The following is a 14,813-nucleotide window of genomic DNA, read 5'->3' as shown; positions in this document are numbered from 1 at the left end:
AGTCTAGTAGTAAGACCTGGATGTTCCCGTAATTGTATCAAATTGATCCTTCGCGTTAGATTAGCTGAGGCCCATAGTAAGACCTGGATTTTTCCATAATTAGACTACATTGGATTGCCCGACCAATTCAGGTCTCATATTAGGTAAGAAGACCCAGATTGGATTCTTGAAATTGGATCCAATTGGCTCTTCGAACCAGGCTCACCCGTCGTGTGAATTGTTCCTTTCCCTTCCTGCTGACTCCCGTTATTGGAATCGAATGGAGCATTTCAATATGCCTCGGCTGACTGTAACGGGGTGACTGAACCTAGCCTCTCAGTATTTGCACTGGAATTGGTCGTTGCTCCCAATATTCGAGGTAACTGAACATTAATAAAAGTCATCTTTCTTTATATTTTCACAGTATATTCGTGTTACAACACGACATCGGTAGGTCAGAAAATGAAGGTTTTTGAGTTGAATCCGTTGGTTGTTGATTCTCCATCTCTTGAGCGCCACTACTACAATGAAGCTATGAACAAGAATTGAAAGTAGGATGTTATCTTGCCTAGATAATGTTTCTTTTATAAAGAAAGTTTTCATCTTGATTTTGATGGATGTCATCGATGAAAAGCCTCCATCGCCTTTGCTGCATTTGCAAGATTCTTTATTGGCTCCCATGTGCGTTTACTAATACCATATCCGCGCCAATGGACAAGATATTCTAATTTATTTCGGCGCCGCCTCGAATCTAAGACTTCTTCTACTTCAAACTCTTCATTATTGTCCACTTCTATAGAATGAGGTGGAGCTTGTCGTCTTCTTGGTATGTCCACTATCTTGTATGGTTCAAGAAGAGACACGTGGAATACTGGATGGATTTTCATTGACTCCGGTAGATGTAAACGATATGCAACTGGATTGATTTGTGCAGAAATAGAAAATGGTCCGAGCCTTCGATAGTCCAACTTGTCACAAAGAATAGTGGTCTTGATATTGCGACGAAGTAGCCATATCTTATCACCCAAGACGAATGATGGTTGTTCCTTTCAATAGACATCTGCATTGGCCTTTTGTTGTTGTTGAGCCTCTTTTAACTGCACCTTCATCGTTGCATGTAGCTCTGATAAATGAATTGCCAAATCTTTTGCAGCAAGATTATCAACTTTTGAAAAGTCAAAAGTATCAAGTCGTGGATGATAACCATAATTAGCAAAGAAAGGTGTTTGTTTTGTAGAAGAGTGTACCATGTTATTGTAAGCAAACTCTACCAATGGCAAAAGGGTTGTCCAATTATCTTGTTGGTAATTAATGGTACATCTTAAATATTGCTCCAAAACTTGATTAACACACTCCGTTTGTCCATCAGTTTGAGGATGGAATGCCGAAGATAGTTTTATATCTACTTTAAGAATCTTGAAAAGAGTTCGACAAAATCTTAATACAAATTGAGTTCTCCTATCAGATATAATATCCTTGGGTAATCCATGATAGCGATAGATATTGTCAAGAAAGAGCTTAGCTATTTCTTCACCTGTGATAAATTTTGTACATGGTACAAAATGTGCCATCTTGGTAAAACAATCTACTATCACGAATATAGAGTCATAAGAACCTGAGATTGGAAGATCCATGATGAAGTCCATAGAAACAGAAGACCATGGTTGTTCTGGAATGGATAATGGCTGAAGAAGTCCAAAAGGTCGATGACGAGGAGTTTTCGATCTTGAGCAAACTTCACATGATTGTACAAAATCTTTAACTGCCTTCCACATTTGAGGCCACCAGAAATCCCTAGATATCAGCTTCAAAGTCTTATTATATCCAAAATGTCTTGCTGCTGGGAAGTCGTGACGAGCTTGAAGAACACGTAAACGAGCTTCTCCTTCTGGAACATATAGGCGTCCTTCGAAATAGAGTAGGTTGTTCTTGAATTCAAATTTAGATGGATCATGAGATTTAGAAGAATTGTTCTTGATATCATGAACAAGAGGATCTGAAGACATACTTAATTTGACTTGCTTAAGGAAAGTTAAATCAATAGTCAATGTTGATTTTATTGCTCAAAGATGAAATTGTTTCGACTTCAAGAGAACCGTTCTTTGTTGCTCAAAAGCTGCATCTCCTTCTTTTGGTGCAAGATAAGAACGTCTAGACAAGGCATCGAATAAACCTTGTTGTTTTCCTGGCCGATAAGTGATGATGAACTCGAATCTTGATAAAGACATGCTCCAACGAGCTTGGCGACGATTTAATACTCGTGTTGACATAAAATATTCGAGGTTCTTGTGATCCGTATACATGATGACTGGACTAGAAGCGCCTTCTAGATAATGACGCCATTCTTGAAAAGAATCCATAATTACAAGAAGTTCTTTGTCGTGGATCTCATAATTGATTTCTGCTGCTGAGAATTTTCTTGAATGAAAGGCTACTGGATGAAGTTTGTCATCTGTTCCCATTTGTGATAAAACCGCACCCAGAGCAAAGTCCGATGCATCTGCTTCCATAAAGAATGCTTTGGAAAAATCAACACGATACAAGATTGGTGCAGAAACAAACGTTGTCTTCAAAGATTCAAAAACAACTTCCGCTTCTTGATTCCATTGGAGTTTGTCTTTACAAGTCAAACGTGTAAGTGGAGCTGCAACTCGAGAGAAGTCTTTGATGAAGATCCGATAGTAGTTGGCAAATCCCAAAAAATATTAGACATCTTTTACTATTTTTGGGATCTTCCAGTCTATAATAGTTTGAATTTTCTTAGGATCCATCATAAGTCCATCATTTGAAATGATGTAACCTAAGAAATCAACTTGAGTAGTGTGGAATACACACTTTTCTATCTTGGCATAGAGTCCTGCATCTCTTAATTTTTGTAACACACGACAAACATGAAGTTTATGTTCTTTTGGATTCTTAGAATAGATCAAGATGTCGTCTAAATAACATACCACAAAATCGTCCAAAAACTCTCGAAAAATATCATTCATTAGATGTTGAAAAGCTGCTGGTGCATTTGTAAGTCCAAAAGGCATGACGTTGTATTTAAAATGTCCATACCTAGTTCGAAACGCAGTCTTCCATTCATCTCCTTCTTTGATGCGTACTAGATTGTATGCTCCTCGAAGATCTATTTTTGTATAGATCTTAGCTTGATTCAGTTGATCAAGAAGTCTGGATATTAAAGGTAGTGGATACCTGTTTTTGATGGTAATCTTGTTGAGTCCTCGATAATCAACACACATCCGCAATGATCCAACTTTTTTCTTCACAAATAGAATTGGAGCTCATGCCGGAGATTTAGAATGGCGTATGAAATTCTTGGCTAGATTGTCTTCAATATACTCCTTGAGTTCAGCCAACTCATTTTGTGATAAACTATAGATTGGTCCGAATGGCGGTTGTGCTCCTTCTTGAAGGTCAATTGAGCAATCATAGGGACGATGTTCTGGGAGTATATCCGCATTCTTTTTTTCCAATACATCTTGAAATTCTTGATATTGGCTTGGAATGCCACTTGAAGTCTTTTCACCAGTAGAAATGGGTGTAGCATAAATAATGTATGGTGATTCTTTCATAGCAGCATGCAAGAAAGCTTTTGCACCTATAAATATGGGTTTAATTGAACTGGACTTATGACTCTCTACTTGTTTAACTACACTATTAGTTATACTTTCAGAGAAAGTGAGAGTTTGAGAAATCCAGTCTATTTGAGGGTTGTATTTTTCTAACCACGATAAACCTAAAATGATTGGATTAGAGAGAGATCTAATGATATTAAATACTACAAAACTATTATGACCATTGATTATTACTTCTATACGAAGGGTTTCGTGAGTAATATCTCGAGAAGACAATGGACGACCATCTATGACTTCTACATGAACAGGTTTAGTATTCTTTACTAAAGATATGCTATGTCTTTTAGTAAATTCTTCATCTAAAAAACACGTTGAGGCTCCTGAATCTAACAAGGCAGAGACTTTGTAATGTTTAGGTCCTAAAATAACATTTAATGTAAAACAAGGAGAGGGCTCTGAGGAGAGAATAGGACCTTTACTAGAAGTTGTGCAAGGTTTCAGCCACACGATCCCTATTATAGCTGGACAAACTCGTTTTCCGACATATTATCTTCTTTCACAGCCATACTCCTCATTTTGTGATTGCGTCGTTTCTTTGGACAATGCTGAGCAGTGTGCTTTGGTTCTCCACAATATAAACATAATCCTTCTTGACGACGACGAGTCTTTTCTTGCTCAATAAGAGGTTTGAAACGTACTGCATCAATTTGTATATCCTCTACTTCTGAATGTATGTGTTGAAGAGATGTTGGTGTTGCCATTGAATTATAGTAACGTTGAGGTCCACTTGTACGATTCTCAGATCGAAATTCAAAAAGGTGATTGTCGCACTTCACAGTAAAGTCAATTGCTTGACTCAATGTTTGAGGATCAGGTAAGTTGAGCATTAATTTTTTTACCTCATATTGTAATCCGTAGAAAAATTGGCTAATAAGTGCAGCATCATTCTACTTTATATCAGTTGCAAGTTATCGAAATTGTGAAGCATATAACGTTACTGATCGATTATCTTATCGTAAAATACGGATCTTATTGGTTGCAACACGAATTGCATCATGTTCTCCATACATAGATCGAAACTCCGCCAAAAAAGCCTCTAGATTATCCAATATTAGATCTCGTCATTCAAGAAAAGATGAAAACCATGATAGTGCCGAACCTGAAAGAAGCGTACCAATGAATCTAACTTGTGATCCTGGAGTTGGATAGCTTTGGGATTGAAGTTCAATCACAAGTTGCACTTGATTGATAAATCCTCGAAACTTGGATCTGGTGCCATCAAACTTCTCGGGTAGGGCAATTCTTGGTTCTCTAACATTTGAAGGACGTTCCACCATAGGAGAAAGGACATGGTTTGGTGCAGATGTTGAAGCAGCTCCAACCATTTCTATATCTTCACTTCCTGCCAATCTTGTTGCTTCTTGTGGTGGTAAATTGAGTTGATGCATCACAAGCATTAACTCCCTCAATTGTTCTTGCATTTGTGCCATTGCACTCTTCATTTCAAGAAGTTTTGCCATGATAACACTTAGAAGAGAGAAGATGTCTAATATCGCTCAAGACAAATAGAAGAGAGGACTTGCGGACAAAGAAAATACTAAGGACAATATCAGTTTAGAAGAGGGTAATCCGCAACTTCTAATACGCTTATATCTTATCAAGAAAAAGGGGTAATCCACTCTTAATCAAGATTAGACAAAGCTCTGATATTGTAGGTGTACTCTTGTCAATCTGTCAAGGACAAGAACTTGATGAAAAAATAATTCAGACAAGTGAGCCTTCACTCAAAGAGAGGTAACAAAATATATATATAAACAAGTATATATATTGAAAGAGAAACTGGAATGGCTATTGCCAAAAGACAAGAAAACTAGAGATCCTTGAAACTAGACTAGAAGCAAGAAAGGAGTTGATAAGAGTGAAGAAGCCTTCAGTCTTGTCTCTATATATACTATCTAACTAGGGGCTACGTGGCGACGTTCTATAGGACCTCCAATATGTGTTGACTTTGTAGGGCACATGCCTTGACTTACAAGGCAAGTTTTTCTACGTGTGGGCTACATAGTTAGCTTGATCTTCAAGCTAACAACATGTGTGGCACATGGCCAACTTGTTGACCACGTTTCTAATCCAAAAAATCAATTAAAGACACCTATGAAGTCAAAACAGCATCTAGGAAGCTTCTAAGAAGCTTCTATATTAAATATTATAGAATTAACTTACTTTTATCTACTTTTACTTACTTCTACCTATTTCTATATGTAATTATTAGCTTACATGATTATAGCTGTGACAGTGCGTGGTGCATTTTCAAGGAAGAATACATGTAATACAATAGGAGGTGTTGTTACTTTAGGGAGGTAACAAACTTTGTATCAAGTATTCATGTTTGATTACTTAATTTTAATAATTACATACATTTATGTCATAAAAAATGTATCATTTGACTTTCATTTTGTTTTACTTATTTTTTAGTATTCATATTAAAATTTTAAGTCATGATATACAATACTTTTAGTATATTTGAATATTTCAAATTTATTTGATCATATGTTTTTGAAATCAAACAGTTATAGCAGAAGTTAACACAATCCACACACACACACATGTACATATATATATATATATATATATAGATATATATATATATATATATATTTTTGAATCTACACTAATAACAGTTAAGTTTGTATGTACACACAAGTTTGCTTCTAAAAATGCAATCTTATCTTAACATAAAACACTATATTCGTCTGAATGGATTACGTGTTTAAGAATCAGTTCACCGAATCCAATGCTCATCTTCAGGACCATGGTTCCCTCGTTTAGTTGAAGAATTAAAAGTATATGGTAAGTGTGAGGAGAAAGTCCACCTCCAATTATGGAGATTGACGTCGATGCCCAGAATCGATCCCAAAACCCATTTAGCGCACGTTGACAGGGTGACCTAAGTTACACGGTGGCAGGTGCCGCGGTAAAAGTGCACGTGATGAATAGAACGAGCGGGCATGCTGACGTCGTCAGACGCGCTTCGACGCCGTGAAGTCGTCGCTATGCCCCCCGTCATATGAAGAGAGGGCTTCCTCCTCTGCCTACCGGCAGCCGCAGGCCCCGCCGCCACCGCAGGAACGCGGCAAGCTATGGCGATGGCGAATGCAGACAGAGCCAGGGGTTTGCGAGGTGCATTAGGATCTATCACGGACATGACTTCGTGGTCGTTTTCTTCACTTCAACCTCGCCACACTCGGTACAGGTTTGTGGAGGGCAACCTTTGATCATCCCGCGGTGTTTTCTTTTGTCTTTTTCGGGCTACGAGGTCGGTCGGGTCAGCCTTCACCGCGTAGTTATCCTGGATTGCCGGTAATAGTATCGGAGCGGCAGGAAGGGGGATTAAGCAGGACAAAACAGCGACGACGCTCATAATTTTGTGATTAATTTTCAAGCTTAAGCGTGTTGCGGTCCTTTTCTGATTTGATTAGGTGAGAGTCTGTCTGCAGTTTGGTTATCAGTAGGCGGTGATGTCTTTTGCTTGAATGTTGCATCTTGGAATCACAAGATTTGAGGATACTGGTAATTTCGTTCTTTCGGTTGTACATTAGATTCTGAGTGTTCCGGACGAAGGAGGTTGTGTGTATATCTTGCGATGAGGTGACTAGAATTAGAATCATAATTGAAGCACGGAACTCAACTCTCCATTGTATGATCTTTGAAACCCAACTCGATTTGCAGGTTTTATGGAATTTATTTGATTTTTAGTCATCATGTTGTGAATTTAGAGTAGCTCATAGTGATGAATGTGTTTTGTAGCAAGGAAACATCAAGAAGTTGTGTGAGAAGGTTTGGAACCCCTTTCACTCTTAAGGATGAGGTTATGAGTGGTAGATCAAGACCCGGTTTGTGACAGTATCGGTCTGCCACTTCCTATAATAGTTGCTTCAGGTTTTGAATATGTAATGGAATATGTGGCGTAATGTTGACAGGAGCCTGGTAGAGTAATTTGAATTTTGAATTGGATCGCTGCCGTTTCTTTCTCTCTCTCTCTCGCTCTCAACAAGTGTGTATATGCCTGTATTGGTAAGTTGATTGGATACTCATATTTTTATTTATATATCATACATACACCTATATCGCACTCAGGTCTTACGGTTTTGAATTGGGGGATTTTCTGTTTAGGTTTGATCGCCAGTTGCGCCGTCTGACGAGGTTTTATATTCCCCTGGAAGGGCTAATCACTGCCGGACTTCCTTTCTAACTTTTATTTACTCGTTCACATCTAGCGCCTTTGTAAAGATCTTTGAAACCGGCGAAGATGTCGATGCTGGTAAACTGCGGTAGGTGTCGAACACCCCTCGTGCTACCACCTGGAGCGATGTCTATTCAATGCGCGCTTTGCCGGCATGTTACGCCTATCGCATATGACCGTGCAGCTCCTTCTCATTCAACTCCACAAATAAGTGATCCTTACAGAAACTCTTCACATGCTCCTCAGTATACACCAACGGTATGCCTGTCAACATACACCAACGTTGATTGTGTGTTCATCCCTGTGTCTTCTTTTGAGGGTTTTCTGGACGGGGGCTATTTTCTATTCATTACAAGAAAATCTGATTATGTGTTAAGCTTCACTTATTTGATACGTTTTATATTAAACGTGTCACTTGTGTGCACTCAGCCTCCAAATGTACATGGTCGGAAGAAGGCTGTTTTAGTTGGCATCAATTATTTCAATTCACGTCACATGTTAAAGGGGTGCATCAACGATTCAAATTGTATGAGGCATATGCTGACCACTAAGTTTGGCTTTCCTGCAGCATCGATCCTAACACTTACCGGTAAGTGGTCACTCCTATTTTTGTGGCATCATCTTTGTCAAATGACATGAATAACTCAGCTTTGTTGAATGTATTTTTTTGTTCTATTAGAGGTCCCTTACTTTGTGTCACTTGTTTATGGTGACAATGATCGAGTTAGATGTTTATTCGCTTTGTTGCTGTGGTAATTTGCAGAAGAACAACCTAGTGCAGTGATGAAGCCGACACGTTACAACATGCATATGGCTATGGTATGGCTAATACAAGGGTGCCAAGCAGGTGACTCCCTTGTTTTCCATTACTCAGGTCATGGTTCGCAACAACGCGACTACAGTGGCGAAGAAGCCGATGGTTTTAATGAAACCCTCTGCCCCGTCGACTTTGAAACGGCAGGAATGATTGTTGATGATGAAATTAATGATACTATCGTCAAGCCTCTTCCCCATGGTGTGCGACTTCATGCAATTATCGACGCTTGTCACAGTGGAACTGTTCTCGACTTGCCGTTTCTTTGCAGGTTCAATAGGTGAGATTATAGCTCTGCGTCTTTATCTTTAACCGCGCTGATTCTTGTTTACCTTTGTGAAACATTTGGTTTACTTTGTCTGCCTCGAGGCTTGTGATAATTCACCCTTAAAAACATGGCATCAATTTCAAGGGTAGTATCCTTTGTATGATTTACGCCATCTATAAGCCTCTGTTTCATATGCCCTACACGTTAGAGATTCGTACTCGGATCTAGGTAGGAATTCATATCTAAGTCACTGTTGCAGATACGGTCAATTTACGTGGGAGGATCATCGGCCAGCTAACCGCCGTTGGAAAGGTACCAGTGGAGGACAAGCTTACTCTTTCAGTGGTTGTGACGACAGCCAAACATCGGCTGATACTTCGGTATGTAAGTTGCCTTTGTAAATTACGAACCTTGGTGTCATTCTATTGTAACACCACCTTTGTAATTTTACGGGTCAGAAGTTAAAATTGCAAGCATGTATGTGTCTGATGCTGTATTTAGTGCTCTCGGAGTTTGAAGATGCATCCACAGGTACATGTCTCTGACGCTTGATGGATTTTTTTCGTAGGCACTGTCAAAGATCACGTCAACTGGTGCAATGACCTTCTGCTTTATTCAAGCGATTGAAAGGGGCCACGCTCAAACGTATGGTAGTTTATTGTGCGCCATGCGTGAAGCAATTCGCACAACTAAGGTGAACTCGGGAATGGGTACAGGGACTATCACAAGCTTGATGGAGATGTTGGTATCAGGTGGTAGCCTGACTGGTGGTCTCACTCAGGTAAGAAACATGCCTTCATTAAGAACATTCATCCGAGGTAGTCAGGCTCGAAGAAGTGTGACTATTTCTTTGTTTAATATCGCCATTTGGAGCATGTTCACGCTCCGTTGATTACAGCTTTGAATGTCCACGTTTCTATCGTCATCATGTTGTGCAGGAACCGCAATTGACGGCGAATGAGGCGTTTGACATTAACTCTCCTTTCCACCTGTAGGGTTATCTTACAATTTTCAATCTTGAAAATGTTCACGCTTGCGACATCGGGTGTGATTTTGTAAAGGGCTTGGGATTTAGTTCTTCTGGTTGTGATTTGGTAGTTGTAACACCAATGTAGTGTAACTGATGGGGGTTGATGGTGTAGAATAGATGAGCACTCAGAGTCCGCAGTCGCGATGAGTATCCTTGTCATGAGGATGAGTTCCAAATTAACGTGAATTTGCTTTTGCTATCGGCTTACCAAGTTTTGGAATGCAGAACTTAATGCTATTTGCCATCAGTTTGTTCATTGCGCCACCAAAGTTGACCTGTCGCAAGTCTAGGTAGTGCTCTTCTAAGCATTCTTAGTGTTGCTAATCATGGTGTGCCTGGAGTTCCCTAAAGCTTCTCGACTTTACAGCTAAATAAGGGATGCAACAGTTCTAGCCACTCACTAGCAGCTGGGATCATTTCGCGAAGGTACCATGCCCTTGATTACACACAGTAAGATCAGCACCACTGAAACTGGAATTGGAGCTGCCATGCAAATACTGCAAGGCTCAGCATGTGATTACGCAAAAATTACTTTTTACTTTTACTTTTACTTTTTCTCTTTGAGTTAAAAAAAATATGTACGAAAGTGGTTTACAGGTGCGCAATGTTAGTTTTAGTTTTTATAATTCTTTCTGTGCTCGACAGCACACGCTCCATCTTGTTGATGTACAAGAGTGTCCACAATTCATCAGATTATACAAATTCAAAAAGTCAAATGTGCTGACATAAAACCTAAAGTGAAAAAAAACTGTTTGGATGAGATACAGCTTGACTTACTTATTTTATTTTTATTATTTTTTGAAGTGCACCTTAGCTGTACATCTTGGTCACCAATGTAATTCTTGCCACCTGAAATCTTGATTGATTATACTTCAATAATATTTCAGTTCTTCTTAAAAGATTTGCTTACAAACAATTTGACTTAAGATTGATTCAAAAAATTTACAATTCTTATTTGTATTATTTTCCACCAAAAAAACCTTATTGCAAAACAAATCTATCTTATAACTTACATGAAATCCATTCATATTGATGTAAAATAGTAGATTAGAAAGAGGAAAATAGCATCACAATAACAACCCAACTTACCACATTAAAATTTGTATTGTATTAATGACCTTCTTTATGTTGCATATATTAAAAAAAAAAAAACCAAAAAGAATAATCCAATACACACAATAGTTTATAGCATGTTGTATAACTTTAAGAGTAAAGTCATTTGCATACTTTCTTGAGGTTTGTTCATTGCTGCTGTATAATAATTTAATGCTTTAAATGGTACCACTCTTTATTATGATTTAAATATCTATGTTGAGTACATTTTTATAATAAATGAAGTATGGGAATGAAGAACAATCGTATCTTATTTCTTTATAGATTATAAATCTAAGAATATGGTTATTATTGATATTGACCATAAATTTTGCACCTTTAGAAGAATTTTCATTATTTTACCAAATTTGCAATCAAAAACTAATTTATCCAAGATTCCAAATACAGAATTGTAGTTGACTTTATCATATACATTAATAAATTTTATTTTAAAAAAGAAATATAAGTTGGTTATATTTTGAAGCTCAAAAAATATTGTGTACTTTTAACATTAAGTCTTTGTTTATTGGAGCCATCAATTTAAATTAAACTATGTCAAATAAAAATACAATGAGTTATTTTTAGTAAAAAGAAGGTGAAATGAAGAGAAATAAGAGGAGAAAATTCTGTGTGTATATCAATAATGTCTATAAAATAGATAATGTCTATCTACTGAAATCACCAAACATCATGCCAACATCACTTAAGACCCCAAATTGGATCCAATGGTATCTCAAACTATTTCACACATAAAAAACAATTTTTTGAATTGCAGCTTTTTGTTGATTGTTGAGGAGCAAATACAAGCTTTGAGGCAGCATTCTTTGCCTTTGTAAATTAATAAATATATAATTTCAATGTTAAATAGACCCACTCGATAAAGAATATGGTAATTATGATGAATGTGGTTGGTTTTTATTAGTTGCAAATCCAATAGTGGAGAAATGAATCTAGATGTTTGTTTATTTATTTATTTTCATTCATTCATTAATGATAGATGGGTCAATTTAGTAATAACTTGGGTCTATTTCATATTCCCCTATCTATCTATCTAAATATACACACACATATATATATATATATATATATATATACACATAAATTCTCAAATTTTCTCTCATTAACCCACTTCTTTCTTTCCTCTAACAATCCCCCCTTCTACGTAAAAATAGTAACAAAGATTGAGATACTGATATACTGATTTTGGAACCCACGAGGGGAGTTGGGTATGGAATCCTTTTCCCACAGGAAGTGAGGGGGAGGGGGATGTTCATCGTCATAGTGGGAGTGGTATGTAAACCCTAAGGACGGGGCTACATTGGGGGTTGGGATTGAAGCGTCCTCAGTGCGGAGCAACATTGGATCTGGGCACCCAAATCAGAGCTAACCCAGGATTATTTGCTTACGGTTGTGGTGGAGTGGAGTGTGTAGTCGAGATATCGACGACGTCGAGCGATATTTTTTCTATATGCTTCTTATCCGAGTCTCTGCGATTGAGTCCTAGGGTTTCGTTTTTGAGTCGTTTTTTTCGGTCGAAGTTGTTGTAGGTGTTTTTATTTTTATTTTTATTTATTGTGTGGATGGTGGTGGGAGGACCCATGGCGACGTATGATTTACGGCAGACGGCGTATGTGAAGCTCGTCTTGCATGCATTGAAGCACACATCATGTGCCGTGAACGGCGTCTTGATCGGGCGCATTGGAAAGGGCGATGGTGAGTCCACAGTGGAGGTCACGGATTGCGTGCCGTTGTTCCATGGGCAGCTTGGGCTTCTGCCCATGCTGGAGCTTGCGCTCTCGCTGGTGGACGAGCATCTGGCAGCCGGACAGGATCGATCGTTGCAAATCGTGGGGTATTATCATGCAAATGAGCAGTTTGACAATCTTGAGCTTAGCTCTATTGCGAAGAAGATCGGGGACCAGATCGTTAGGTATTGTTCTCAAGGGGCGATTCTTTTGTTGGATAACAAACGGCTGCAAGCTCTTGCGAAGGAGAACACGAATGCGCCCGTGGTGCAGTTATATGTGAAGGAGGGTTCGAGCTGGAAGTTAGGAGGGTCTGGTTCGGAGCTTCGGTTGAAGGAGACAATGGCGAATAGCATTTTGAATGATTATAGAAAGGAGAAGCGTGAGGTCCGTGTGGTTGATTTTGATGAACATTTGGACGACGTTTCGAAAGACTGGTTAAATCCTACCCTCTTCAACTGAGTCAAAGGGTGCACTGTTCCTCGGGATTGGACCCAAAGTGCTAATCTCTTTACTATTCTCCTAGTGCATCAATCCCATTTGTGCAAATCTTACGGGCACAATCAACGTGATTGTTCCTTGAAGGATGCTCGGGTTTTCTTACGATCAGGCATCAAGATTTGAGGATTGTTGATTGTCACCTGCTCTTGACAGACTGGTAGTGTTTGGGTCTGCCTCCATTCAAATCCCTAAATTCCTCGGGGCTTTAGTTTTGCCCTAGCTCTTAGAAAAGATGGTTACAAGTCCTGTTGTCGAAGTCCTATTTGCAACAAAGCCCTGATTCTTGAATTTTAACTCCCAATAGCTACAATGTAAAGGTGATAATATGCGAGTCCCTGATGGGTACACAGTTTAATCGTATGTGCGCCTTCTCGCTTCTCAATGATGCACTCCCCTCTTTCCTATAAGGGTCATTTCTTGGCAAGTATCTAAAGTGGTCGTTATCATCAAACACTCATATGTTCACCACAACTATTTCGTGAAGGCCAAGAATCTGATAGCGTTGTTCAGGTTAGTCACGAAGTTCTGTTAATTTGCAATTGGAAAGGAAAAACGGGTAGGACGTGCTATGATGCAGTGCCGATCGAGAGGATAGGGATTGGTCATTTTTAGGGTGACAATGTTTTTGCTTGAACAGAATGATAAAGTGTATCGGTCTCTGGCATTTATGGGAGCGGCATAAGGTCTTCGTATCTCATCTTTCCTACTGATGAGCTTCTTGTTGTAATGCCACAACTAGCCTTAGACACAGTTTAGAATGTTAACCATTATTAGTAGGGAAGAAATCAAGCACTTCGGAGGATCGTGACAACCTCGCGCTTTCACGAAGTTGCAAATCATTCGTACTAACCGGTTGACCCGACAATAATCTATTGAAGCTGGATTGTATCATTGATCGTCAAAATGAAGCTTTCTAAATGAGACATACAATCACTAATCCTCTCTTGCGCTGAAAGGATCCTGAATGCAATTCTGCGCTGGAATTTGAAAACATTCATCACGGCACAGAGATTATGATCAGCTGTTTGGAGGAACTGGCTAAACTCTTCGGATGGACTGTCGTCCTCAAAATTAGCACACGGGAAGGACAAGTCCACTATTTTCGAATATGTGGGTAACGTATTCGACTACGCTTTCAACGCTGCCACGGTTCTAATCCTTTCCGTTCTTTTTATTCACCAGACTCATGTGATCATAATTTGCCCGTGATTTTGTCAATACTAAGGACAGCTGAATAATGAAAGATTGTAATTACAGCATCCGGTCAGTCACGAAGAGACCGATTTGCTGTCCAATTCGAGCAGGTTAGTGTCGTCGTTAGAACCAGAGTTAACATCAATTGAACCACTGCATAGCTGTAAATATTGTCAGGCTGGGGTTCATTGGCGGCGATGGCAGCGAACTCTACCCAGAGTCTGTGAATGCTTTGTAGCTTTTCCATGTTTTCTTCCCTCTGAAACCGCGAAACAAAATGCAGACCATGCGAAAGACATTTTATGCCACGAGGATTTTCATGAAGAAAACTGTCAAAATATTCCACCTTCAAGAATTCAACTAACA

General features: G+C 38.9%; 2 protein-coding genes across 13 annotated transcripts; both read left to right on the top strand.

Moving 5' to 3' along the window:
- The first annotated feature begins 6,695 nt into the window (after nt 1–6,695).
- On the top strand, nt 6,696–10,114 carry LOC112294839 (metacaspase-1). 12 transcript variants are annotated; one of them, XR_016497981.1, is made up of 8 exons: nt 6,743–7,039; nt 7,541–7,634; nt 7,734–8,061; nt 8,233–8,392; nt 8,567–8,897; nt 9,145–9,269; nt 9,454–9,666; nt 9,824–10,114. XR_016497981.1 is itself a non-coding variant. In XM_024545745.3 (8 exons), exons 3-8 carry the CDS (start codon nt 7,870–7,872, stop codon nt 9,878–9,880), a joined length of 1,074 nt encoding a protein of 357 aa, XP_024401513.1. In that variant the 5' UTR covers nt 6,743–7,039; nt 7,541–7,634; nt 7,838–7,869; the 3' UTR covers nt 9,881–10,114. The 12 variants fall into 12 exon arrangements, 9 of the variants coding, with proteins under 9 accessions (XP_024401510.1, XP_024401513.1, XP_024401508.1 ...); XM_024545745.3 differs by having other exon boundaries at nt 7,838–8,061; nt 9,145–9,265; XM_024545740.3 differs by having other exon boundaries at nt 9,145–9,265.
- A 2,143-nt stretch (nt 10,115–12,257) lies between these two features.
- LOC112294016 (ER membrane protein complex subunit 8/9 homolog) lies at nt 12,258–13,613 on the top strand. The gene has a single exon (XM_024544095.3). The coding sequence runs from the start codon at nt 12,588–12,590 to the stop codon at nt 13,212–13,214; it is 627 nt and encodes a 208-aa protein (XP_024399863.1). The 5' UTR covers nt 12,258–12,587; the 3' UTR covers nt 13,215–13,613.
- The last annotated feature ends 1,200 nt before the right edge of the window (nt 13,614–14,813 follow it).

This window comes from Physcomitrium patens, chromosome 17, assembly GCF_059467195.1.
Source record: "Physcomitrium patens ecotype Gransden chromosome 17, ASM5946719v1, whole genome shotgun sequence".
NCBI lineage: Eukaryota > Viridiplantae > Streptophyta > Bryopsida > Funariales > Funariaceae > Physcomitrium > Physcomitrium patens.
This window is presented reverse-complemented; position numbering and strand designations above follow the sequence as displayed.

Coding starts and splice junctions, on each gene's coding strand:
- LOC112294839 (XM_024545742.3), top strand. CDS start 7,870: ATGTCGATGCTGGTAAACTGCGGTAGGTGTCGAACACCCCTCGTGCTA. Junction 9,266..9,453: donor AAACATCGGCTGATACTTCG/GTATGTAAGTTG, acceptor TTTTTTTCGTAG/GCACTGTCAAAGATCACGTC. Junction 9,667..9,823: donor TGACTGGTGGTCTCACTCAG/GTAAGAAACATG, acceptor CATGTTGTGCAG/GAACCGCAATTGACGGCGAA.
- LOC112294016 (XM_024544095.3), top strand. CDS start 12,588: ATGGTGGTGGGAGGACCCATGGCGACGTATGATTTACGGCAGACGGCG.